At 45.0% G+C, this 11,762-nt stretch overlaps 1 protein-coding gene across 1 annotated transcript in view; it reads left to right on the top strand.

Annotated features, from left to right (window-relative positions):
- The first annotated feature begins 66 nt into the window (after window positions 1-66).
- Window positions 67-11,762, top strand: part of FAM124A (family with sequence similarity 124 member A) — a 114,529-nt gene continuing 102,833 nt past the window's right edge. Inside the window, exon 1 of the mRNA XM_004376565.1 lies at window positions 67-137. Coding sequence (XP_004376622.1) covers window positions 67-137 — 71 coding nt within the window. The remainder of the gene's footprint in view (window positions 138-11,762) is intronic.

The raw sequence follows: 11,762 nt of genomic DNA, 5'->3' as shown, positions 1-11,762 counted from the left end.
GGCCCGGAGGGAGCGAGCCCCGGACCGCGCCGGCGCCGGCTAGCAGAGCGCGGCCGGACGCGCGCCATGGACCCGAAGGCGGGCGGCGGTGGAGGCGAGGAGGATGACTGCGTAGACTCCGGCGCCGAGACCGGAGGGTGAGCAGCGCCGGGCCGCGGGCGGGGAGCGCTCTCCGAGTTGCGCGGCGGCTCCGCCCCGGCCGGGGACCCTGCTGGAGCCGGTGGCCGAGTCGGCGCCGCCCGTGCGGGACGGGGGCGCGGGGGCTTTCCCGCCCTGCCAGTACCCCGGGGAAGTGGAGGGGCTGGGTCGGGCCGCTGCTTCCCAGACCTTGGCTGCCCCGGGCGGCGGGCCCCGCCGCGGGAGGGGGAGAGTGGAAGGACCCCTGGTGCGGTAGACCCCCCCCCCCACTCCACACACACCACCTTCCTCCCTTCTTGCCCTGTGTCAGTAAGTGAGATGATGTGGAGCGCCAGGCAAATGCAGCGTCTCCTTGTCGTCTCCCTTAGAAAGACGGAGTGCTCTTGCACTTGTTTCGACCTTCCGGGAGGACTTACAGCTCCGGGCCCCCTGGAATCTGGGATGGCGGTTGGGGATGGGGAGAGGAGGAAAAGCAAGGGTAGGACACCCGGCGCTTTAAAGTCTTTCAGAAGCCTAAGATGATGGCATGCTTCAGTTCATGGCTTTATTGTGGGGCTTTATTCTAGGCTTGTCGAACCCTCCCCGACTCCTCCACCCTGCTCCCACCTTCCTCACCCCTAAGCGCGTGCGTCTCGGCTAGAACTGCCTGCCCGTGGTGCCAGCAGAATGAGGATGGTGCTGTGATCTAACCCTGATTATTTAAGGAAATGTCTTGTTTACTACAACGGACTCAAACAATCAGCTCAAACCTTTGCAGTTTAATTAGCCCTTTGCCAGCAACACTGTTTCCCTGAGAGGGACAAAAGGCCGAACGTCTTTTAGAAGGTGAATTTCATTGTGAAGGCTTCCACTTAGCGCCTATCTCTAAAGGATTTTCCTGTGCAGAGTCAGCACCACATTCAGGATGTGGGTACTGACCCAGGAGGAAAGGGTGTCTTTTCCTATCTGGAACAACCTGGGGGAGGACAGGACTGTCCCAGACTACAGAAAGCCTCATTCCTGGAAGGTGGGAAGATTTGAAACTAATCTCAGGGTTTGGCAACACTGTGAGGCAGGAACAGAGCCCAGGCCCAGAATAGACCCAGGCTTCTGACCTGACCTTTTGAAGCTCTCAGCAGCCCCTCCTGTCTGCCCAACGCCACCGTACTAGAAGTCTCCACTTCCACTCCTAGCTCAGACAGAGGACTTTGTGCCCTAAAGCATTTACCCTGCAGTGGGCTTTCCCTGTTACCCAAATGTGTGATCATTCATGGTTCACTACAGAACCCAATTACAGTCTCGTGGAGTAGCCTGATTCCAATCCTGAACTCCTCTGCTTTTTCCCAAACTTTATGTATGTGGCATTTAGTAACTTTGATTGAAGAGCCTTGGCTTTCTGGTTTTTTCTTCTTGCCTCTAGTTAACTGGACTGTGGATAGAAGAAACAAAGTAAAATAGCCAGCTCATTTTTAACTGGGTTAAATAAAGCACTGCCTAGTCGTTCATTTTCAATTTGCAGAGCTCACCTAAAACAGATCCCGCCCCGCGGCCTGCCACCAAGGGCTCTGTCTGGGAGAAGCAGAGAGGAAGCCCTGACCTGGGGGTGACATCGCCTTGGGATCCTGATGGTCAGCATGACAGCTGCTAGGGCTACTGGGAGGTGCTTGCTGGCCGTGCTGACACTGGAGCTTCTCTTGTCTGTGTCTGTGTGTCCCTAACGTGTAGTTAGACAGGACAGAATTGTTTAAAGAATTTTTATTGCCTCGGTTGTTCTTGTTGTTAGTTGCTGCTGCTCCATAGGGTTTTCTTGGCTGTAATCTTTATGGAAGCAGATCGCCAGGCCTTTCTTCCACAAGCCACTTGGTGGGTCCGAGCCACCAACCTTTAGGTTAGCAACCAATCACAAACCACTTGCCCCACCCTGGCTCCTTTATTGCCTCAGTAGCATCCTTAAATTAAAGATGAACGTAAAATGGCATGTGTTTAAATAAAATAGTTTCAATATATGCGTTCCTCTCATATTTGCCATATATGCATATACCCCCTGAGTTTAGTTATAAAAAGAACTATTCAGTTTCCCTATTTTTCTCTCCCCACCTCAAGCCCGTCCAGCTTTCATATAGCTACCTGCCGAGACTATGATAAAGTACATAGAAAGCGCTCGGTGCGTGTTCACTACCATGAAATTTTTAAAATGCAAATCTGATCACGTCTCTCCCCCTTTGAAACTTTCAGTTGCTCTGCCATCTGTAAAGTGCAAAGAGCCTAGCATGGCCTAAAGCCCAGGTGTTCTGGGGTCCCGTCCTCTCTCTCGGCATTGTTTTTCAGCAGGTCCTCCTCCGCTCTGTGCACCTGGCTGCATCAGACAGGTCTTTTTAGTTTCCTGGCATTTGTCAAGCTGCCTTCTTTGCCAGAAATGCCCTTCTCCACCTGGCACAGCTGTCCACCAAGTGAAACTCGACTCTTCTTTCACGACTCAGCTCAAGTGACACATCTTCTAAGGCAGAGATCCTTTATTTGGGGTCCATGAAACATTGCTTCAAGTTGTAGACAAACTGATGTGCTTTGTGAATTTTTAGGAGAAGATAACTTATTTTTTTATCAGATTCTCAAAGGAGTCTGTGACCCTTCCAGAAAGGTTTAAAAAAAAAAAAAAAAAAAACAGTTACCATCGAGTGGACTTCAACTCGTGACGACCCCTGTGTGTCGGAGTAGAACTGTGCTCCATAGGGTTTTCAGTGGTTAATTTTTCAGAAATTAGATCGCCAGGTTTTGTAACATCCAAGGCATTAACCATTAGCATCACACAGGGACTCCCCCAAAAAGGTTGAGGATGCATTATCATGAGTTTTCCCGACAGATCCACCTCACCTCCTACCCCCTCCCCTAGTGAAACGGACTGCCTTGTCTTTTGTGCTCTCTGTCGTTAACACATGCCTTGTCATCGCACCCAGAATCTTTACCGCAGGTGTAACACCGTGAACACAGACTGGACTGATGCCTCCTCGTGTCCCTAATGCCTGGCACCTTGTCTGGAGCACAGCAGATGCTCAGTGCATCTTATTTGAATGAGGAGTGAAGATAATTGGAAGCATTGATTTCTTTTTCCCTAAATTGTCATTTCCAAAAATATCTGTGAGAGAAAATAAAATTTGGCAGCAGTTGGTTTAAAATTAGGAGGATTTATATGTGAAGCGCTCATCTGCTAACCCCAAGGTTCACAGTTCGAGCCCACCAGCCGCTCCATGGGAGAAAGAGTGGCAGTCTGCTTCTGTAAAGATCGCAGCCTTGGAAACTGTGTGGGGCAGTTCTACTCTTGTCTTGTAGGGTCGCTATGAGTTGGAATCCACTCAACAGCAATGGGGTTTATATGTGAAAGGTTTCACAAAGATGCTGTCCCTATCTGTAGCAATAACGAATATTCAGGAGTCTTTTTTGTTCTTTAATTCAGCAAATATTAAGCACCTCCTGTATACAGGGCGAAGCCCTGGTGGCACAGTGGTTAAGCGTTCGGCTGCTAACCAAAAGGTTGGCAGTTTGAATCCACCAGCCACTCCTTGGAGACCCTATGGGGCAGTTCTGCTCTTGCCTGTAGGGTCGCTATGAGCTGGAATCGACTTGATGGCAACAGATTTGTGAGTCTCTCTGTGGGCAGTGGGGTATACAGGGCATTGTTCTAGGTACTGGGGATAGAGCTGTATACGAGTCAGGTGCCATACCTTCCCTGAAGGAGCTTGATATTGAGTGGGAAGACAGATGTCAGACAATGATTTATGCAATTAATGATTTTATTAGAGTTGTAGTAAGTGCTGCTCAGGGACAGTGCAGAGCAGCATGCTTGTTACTGACACTAGATCTGACCAGTGGGAGGGGCTGGGCTCAGGGAAGCTGTCTCTCGCCCCTTCGGGGGGAACATTTGGTGAAGGTGGATAGGTGTTGGAGAGTTCTGTCAAGGAAAGCACGTGCAGTGCCTGAGGCGGGACGGAGAGGCTGGTGGGAGGAACTGAAAGAAGACATTTTGGCCAGTGTCCTCACATGTGGAAGCTTTTCAACTTTATTGTAAGTGCAATGGGAGGCCTTCCAAGAAGTTTCCTGAGACTATCGTATTGTGTATATTACATTGCATTGTATGGAGAAAGTCAAGTAGGAAGATCAGTGAGGAGCTTTTGCAGAAGTTGGGACCAGAGATAATGGTACAGTGAACCAGGATAGTATCGGCAGAGAGGGTTAGTTATGGAGCCTTGTGTCAGTTACTTAACCTTTCTCTGCCCTCAGTTTCCTCCTCTGTAAAATGGTGCTGATAATAATAGTACCTACCGCGTAGCGTTGTTGTCAGGACTTACAAGTAAAGCCCCTAGAACAGTGCTTAGAGTAAGTAAACCCTCAGTATGTTATGATTTCCTATCATACTATTTATATTGTTATGAAGAGCACTCCAAACTCTAAGTCAACCTTAACAACTTGGCACAGAGTGCTGAGGGTAAAGGACCTTGGAGGTAAACCAAGTTTGGGTATGGTGAGTTTCCCTTACAACATGCTGCCTTGGAGGTATTAAGAGACATGCAAGTAGAGATGTTGAGTCAGCAAAGAGATCTGCGCGATGACGTTGCATTTGGAGGTGGCGGTCCTGGGAATAGATTACACCAAGGAAAGGTAATAGCAAACAATGATCTAGCACTTACTATGTGCCAGGTACTATTCTAAGAGTTTTACATATCTTATTAACTTATTTAATTCTTCAACAACTCTGTGAAGTAGGTACTATTTAAGACCAACTTTGAGAGACAACAACATTGAAATGTTGGGTAAAAGAGGATGAGTTGATCAAGGAGCCTGAGAAAGATTAGGCATGGAATAAAAAAGAAAGATGTGGTGTCACAGAAGCCAAGAGAAGGGAGTTTTTGAGGAAGGAAGGAGAGTTAACTGCGCTACTGAGAAACTAATTAAAATGAGGAATGTGAAGTGTCTTTGTACTTAATGGAGATAATGAAGTGAAGGTGGAGTAGCATTTGACAATGGAGCGGTGGCTCCCCAGGGGTAGAAGGTGAGGAAAAGGAAATAGAGACCTTTGTCCCTCTGTAGAGGGAGGGGAGAAGGAAGCCGTTGCTGGAGGGGAAAGTAGGGTGAGGGAAAGATTTTTAAAAATAGATGCTAATTGGGCAATAAATGCTGATAGAAAGGATTCTGTAAAAAGGGAAAGGATAAAGATACAGGAAGGAAAAATGATAAGCTGTAATGGACATTCTCTGAGAAGTTGGAGGTAGACAAACCATGTGGCTTTGGGTAGGAGGAGGGACCCCTCTCTCTTACAACCAGAGAGAAGGGAATACGTGGTCCATTTGGTGTAAGCTGCCAAGGTCTGAGGAGGGTGGAGATTGAACATAGTTGTTTCGGGCAGTGTTGAGCAAGAGCCCAGCTGAGATTAGTGATTACATATTTACAGAGGTACCCGTCTACCTTGCCATTTATGTTCCTGTGGCAATGCTCAAATGCTTAGGTCAGGCAGAGAGAAGGTGGGAGTTGGGATCTCAAGGATTGGAGGATTGGGGGAAGTTACTGCAAGATGGTATGACCAAAACATAGGAGCAAGGGATTTGGGCGTATTGCTTGAGCTGACTATTGATCGTTTCAGCAGCATGATCAAAGAGACGGTTCCTAAAAACCTTTATGGGTCACACTGCCAATGGGCCGAAGGTACTGATCACTTTGAAAGTTACAACCTAAAGAGCCAGCCTGGCAGGGTTCAAATTCTGGCTCCTCCACTTAGTTATGGAGCCTTGTGTCAGTTACTTAACCTTTCTCTGCCCTCAGTTTCCTCCTCTGTAAAATGGTGCTGATAATAATAGTACCTACCGCGTAGCGTTGTTGTCAGGACTTAAAAGTAAAGCCCCTAGAACAGTGCTTAGAGTAAGTAAACCCTCAGTATGTTATGATTTCCTATCATACTATTTATATTGTTATGAAGAACACTCCGAACGATGGACTTTGGATTTTGTACAGTAAAAAAAATGTATGCCTCATGGTGAACTCAAGACCATGTGCTGTGCCACAAAAATTAATCAGATTAAACAAAGAATTATCACATTACCATTACCACCATTAATTCTTGTTCTTTATACTTATCAGAGAAATCCCTGGGTAGTACAAATGGTTAAGTGCTGAGCTACCAGCCAAAAGGTTGGCAGTTCAAACACACTCAGAGGCACCTTGGAAAAAAGGCCTGGCAATCTGCTCCAAAAGGCCACCACCATGAAAACCCTATGGAGCACAGTTCTACACTTGACATACGTGGAGTCGCCATGAGTCAAAATCAGCTCAGTGGGAATTGGTTTGGTTTGTTTTCATACGACTCAGAGTAAATGCTCTGATTCTTTTAATACCTTAGGAAATTTGATCATCTGAGAGGCAATAGGGCATGCTTCAGTATGATAATTTTTATTGCACAGATGGGGAAACAGAAGCTGGGATGACACATGGCGAGGTAGTGGCCTGAGCTGAAGTCTGGGTCTCCAGCGTATTTCCCATTGTGAGGTTGCCTCTCAGGGAGCCGTTTGATCTGTAACTAACTCTTTTTTTGTCTGTTCAGATATTTTCTTTTGCTTGAAATACTGCCTTTGCTGCCTGATCCATCTAATACAAGTCAAGACTAAAGGCAAACTAGTGTTCTTCTGTGGCGATTGATGTCATTTTGACACTCCCATTTTCCAGATCCACTTGAAAGCAAGCCTGGTGCTTCTGTATACTTTTTGTTAGAAAAAACTGGCAAATAGGCTGCTGATGGTGGTAAAGTATCTTAAGAAACGGGATCCCTGAATAGGACGGGCAATGTTGTTGTAAGCTCAAATAAAGAAGTGAAATAAGTAAGCCAAGTGCTTTATAATGGGTATTACATTAGTGATGTCTCCAAGATTTGGCAGCTAAGCCAGTCTTTCAAATATGACCATACCAAATAGATTCTTTACATCCACTAGTTTGGTCTGGCTTTTGTGGACTTCACTTCCCTGTCAGTTGAACCTCATGAGCTCCTGAAAGCGTGAGGTCATAGCATGTTCCTTATCTTTGGGTGACCTCCATCCAACTCATGCTTCACTGTGACTTAGAGATAACAAACAATTCAGGAATCTAGAGTTTATAAACAGGTGGATGGGAAAGAATAGGTAAAATAAATTGAAAAATGGGACAGACGATTAAAAAAGTAAAAGGGAAATCTTGTAGAGAAGATAAGATGACATATTGAGTACTCTGTTATCTTTGTGGAGTCCCTGGGTGTTACAAACGGTTAACACACTGCTGCTAACTAAAAGATTGGAGATTCCAGTCCCTCCAGAGGCACCTAGGAAGAAAGGCCTGGTGATCTACTTCTGAAAAATAGCCATTGAAAACCCTATGGAGCACAGTGATACATGTGGGGTCACCATGTGCCAGAGTCGGGGTCAGCCAGGGCTTCCAACCAGTTGGAACCCATGCTGCAAATCTGCATTTCTAACAAGTTCCCAGGTGATGCTAATGCTGCTGTTAGGGACCAATTCTGAGGACCACTAGTAGAGCATCAGTTCTCAAAATTTACTATGCATAAGAATCACCTGGAGATTAAAATGTAGATTCTGATTCAGTATATCTGGGGTGGAAGTGCACATTCTCAGCAGGGGTTCAAACCAGACTCACAGCCCTGAAGTGAACTCATGGCATCTGTGTGTGTGTGTGTAAGGTGGAGCTAGTTAACTCTGAATCACATGGCATCTAATTCAGTGCACTGCGAGTTAACAGATGAGGCCCTGCTGCATTGAGCTGATGTGTTACAGAAACGTCAAGATCCGTTTTACAAAAATGACAAGATCAGCTTTTTATGGTGGTTTTCCTGGAAAAGAGAATTTAGGGAGATATTCATTATACATATATAAACGACAGCTAATTTTCTGTTCCTCACTGGCACAAATACTAAGTAAGTGTAATATATGGAAATATGTGTAGTAGATGTGTCAAGTATGTGAAATTATATAATCCTTATATTATTCTGCTCACTTTTATCATATGCTCATAAATTTTTCATCCTAAAATTGTTCATGGATTCACCTTTCATGAATGTCTCCTATAGGTTGAATGTGTCACATAGAGCCAGCTGTGTAATTCTTGTGATGTGGAGACCAATGAACAGGATTCTCAAGGCAGCTACTCTACTGCTGCCCCCCACCAAAAAAAAAAAGTTGGAGAGGGCATACTTCTCCAGAGAGCCCTGTCAGATACCTGATTGTTCTCTGAAATGGTTGGAACCTGTTTATGTACAAATTGTTTACAGCTTTATAGTTTATTTTTCACTGACAAGATCGCTAACAAATAATCTTTTGGGGTGATTTGTAATATATTTTACGAGCTATAAAAATGCTCATGTCTTGGCTCAGTGCATAATCCCACCCATGATAATTTTTCTAAGGAAAAGAAAGTAAATACAAAGCTTTACTTACAAATATCTCATCACAGTGTGCTTTATAAAAGTGAACATGTAGGAAGACTCATATAGCCAACAAAAGAGGTGAATAAGTTATGGTACATTACTTAAAATTATAAATAGAGGGACTGTGTAGCAGCATGTTATGACGACGGTAAGTGAAAAGAGTAGTTCTGAATTTTATGTATGTATTTATGGCAACTCTGTGCAAATTCCGTAAACACCTGGGGTCACCACAAGTTGGAATTGACTTGACTCAATGGCACTGGGTTTGGATTTTTTTTTTGGATGAACAAAGGCTAGAAAGCAATGTGAGTGTTTGTGCTCCAGTGGTGAGACTTTAGGAGACTTTTCTTTCACGATCTGATTTCTGTGTTGACAGTGGACAGGGATGGAAGGTGGGTGATGGATGGGGCTGCAAAGCTGGGCAGAGAACCATCTGTGATGGAGAAAGGGGTTTGTGTTTTACACAAGGCTTCCAACCGGTTCGTTCAGTTCGAACTCCTGCTGAGAATTTGCATCTCTAACAAGTTCCCTGCTGAGAATATGCATTTCTAACAGGTTCCCAGGAGTTATACATAAGAATCACCTGGGGATCTTGTTAAACTCTAGATTCTGATTCAGTATACCTGGGGTGGAAATGCAAATTCTCAACAAGGGTTTGAACCAGAAAGAATAGGTTCAAAGCCCTGGTTTTACACTACCTGTTAAAACCCATTGCCGTTGACTCAATTACGACTCATAGTGACCCTATAGGACAGGGTAGAACTGCCCCATAGAGTTTCCAAGGAGTACCTGGTGGATTTGAACTGCCGACCTTTTGGTTAGCAGCCATAGCACTTAACCACTACACCACCAGGGTTTTACACTAGAGACCTTGAATTTCATCCAAAAGACAATGGAGAGCAGAGAATGACAGGCCCAAGGTTGTGTTTTGCAAAGATTGCTGTGCGAGAAAGGGGTTGGAACAGGGCGAGAGTGGTGGTCGGGAGATGACCAGTGGGCAGCTGGACGGGGACAGTGCCGCTAGCTACTAAAGATGGGGAGGGATCCGTGGGGAGGGCATCAGTGGTGTTAGCACTGTTCTGTAATACAACTGTTGCACTTTAAGATTCTTGAAATACATTTCAAATGTAAATTATTTTCTATACACATATCCATCTGTATGCAGATCTTTAAAGTGTATACATATGTGAATTCCATCTGCTTCAGGAATATTTGGAAAAGCCTAGCTGCAAATGCTGGCAAATTTTTAATAATAAAAGTCTTATCATATATTATTATTACATGTTTCATTTGAATAGCCATGGAATTTTTTTAAAAATCTGACTATCTTAAAATAATCATATTGTAATGGAATTATTTTGCCATTGCATCTGCTATAATGGACCTCTGTTGAGCATGCACTGCATTTATACAGTTACGTTTCTTAGAATTGCCCTAAAGTTTATGTCCTGGCTGATTCCAGAAAGAATTTAATGCAGCAATGCTAGGGTTCCAAACCCTGCTCTCTCTGTCATCTCCCTTCTCCTCTCCAGTCCATCTACCTGCTAACTACTGCCTTGCCACCCGCACCACACATTTTGCTCAAGCCCTTACCCTTCCTTGCCTAGTGGTTTCCTTGCAAGTAGTATCACTTTAGTTTTCCAACCAATAAACTAAAAAATGGCTTAGATGTACATGAATGTATCTTGTAATATATAAAGGGATACACAAACGTTAGTTGTTATTCTTGCCAGTTTCAAAAATACAGTGGTTCTGTGACTACTACAGTATTTCATTTGAAAAGAGAAAACCACATGCTGTTTTTCTTCCTTTCTGTTCTACTGCCAGTAAATCAGTACATGATTTTGTGTGAGAGATGTTGTTAGGTGCTGTTGAGTCAGTGCCAACCCACAGCGACCCTACGTACAGCAGAACAAAACACTGCCTGTTCCTGCGCCATCCTCAAACCGTTTTTATGCTTCAGCCCACTACTGCAGCCATTGTGCCAGTCCACCTCCCTGAGGGTCTTCCTCTCTATTGCTGACCCTCTGCCTTACCAAGCATGATATCCTTCTCCAAGGACATGTCCAAAGTACGTAAAACAAAGTCTTGCCATTCTCGCTTGTAAGAAGCATTCTGGCTGTACTTCTTCCAGGACAGATTCATTCATTCTTCTAGCAGTCCATGGTACGTTCAATATTCTTCACCAACACCATAATTCGAAGACATCAATTCTTCTTCTGTCTTCCTTATTCATTGTCCAGCTTTTGCATGCATATGAAGAGATTGAAAAAACCTTGGCTTGGATCAGGCATACCTCAGTCCTCAAAATTGACATATTTGCTTTTTTTTCCTTTTTCTTTTTTTTATTGTAGTTTAAGTGAGAGTTTACAATTCAGGTTAGTCTCTGATACAAAAATTTATACATACATTGTTACGTGACCCTAATTGTTCTCCCTGTACTGTGACAGCACACTCCTCCATTCCACCCCTGATTTCCTGTGTCCGCTCAACCAGCTCCTAACCCTCTCTGCCTTCCCATCTCACCTCTGGACAGAAGCTGCCCGTTTAGTCTCATGTAGCTACTTGAGCTAAGAAGCACACTCTTCACGAGTATCATTTTATGTCCCACAGTCCAGTCCAATCTTTGAAGTGTTGGCTTCGGGAATTGTTTTAGTTCTGGGCTGACAGAGAATCCAGGGGCCATGCTTTCCGGGGTTCCTCCAGTCTCAGTCCGACCATTAAGTCTGGTCTTCTTACTAGAATTTGAGTTATGCGTCCCACCCTTCCCCCGCTCCATCAGGGACTCTCTGTTGTGTTCCCTGTCAGGGCAGTCATTGGTGGTAACCGGGCACCATCCAGTTCTTCTGTTCTCAGGCTGATGAAGTCTCTGGACTGTGTGGCCCTTTCTGTCTCTTGGGCTAATACTTTCCTTGTGTCTTTGGTGTTCTTCATTCTCCTTTACTCCAGGTGTTTGGGAGCAATTGATGCATCTTAGTTGGCCGCTTGCAAGCTTTTAAGACCCCAGACACCACTCAGCAAAGTAGGATACAGAACATTTTCTTAATAAACTTTGTCATGCCAGTTTACCTAGATGTGCCCTGAAACCAAGATCCCCAGACCCCCACCCCTGCTACTCTGTCCCTCGAAGTGTTTGGTTGTATTCAGGAAACTTCTTAGCTTTGGTTTAGTCCAGTTGTGCTGACTTCCCCTG

The sequence above is a fragment of the Trichechus manatus genome, unplaced genomic scaffold, assembly GCF_000243295.1.
Source record: "Trichechus manatus latirostris isolate Lorelei unplaced genomic scaffold, TriManLat1.0 scaffold00044, whole genome shotgun sequence".
Classification (NCBI taxonomy): Eukaryota; Metazoa; Chordata; class Mammalia; order Sirenia; family Trichechidae; genus Trichechus; species Trichechus manatus.
Note: the sequence above shows the minus strand (reverse complement) of the source record. Positions and strands in the feature narration are given on the sequence as shown.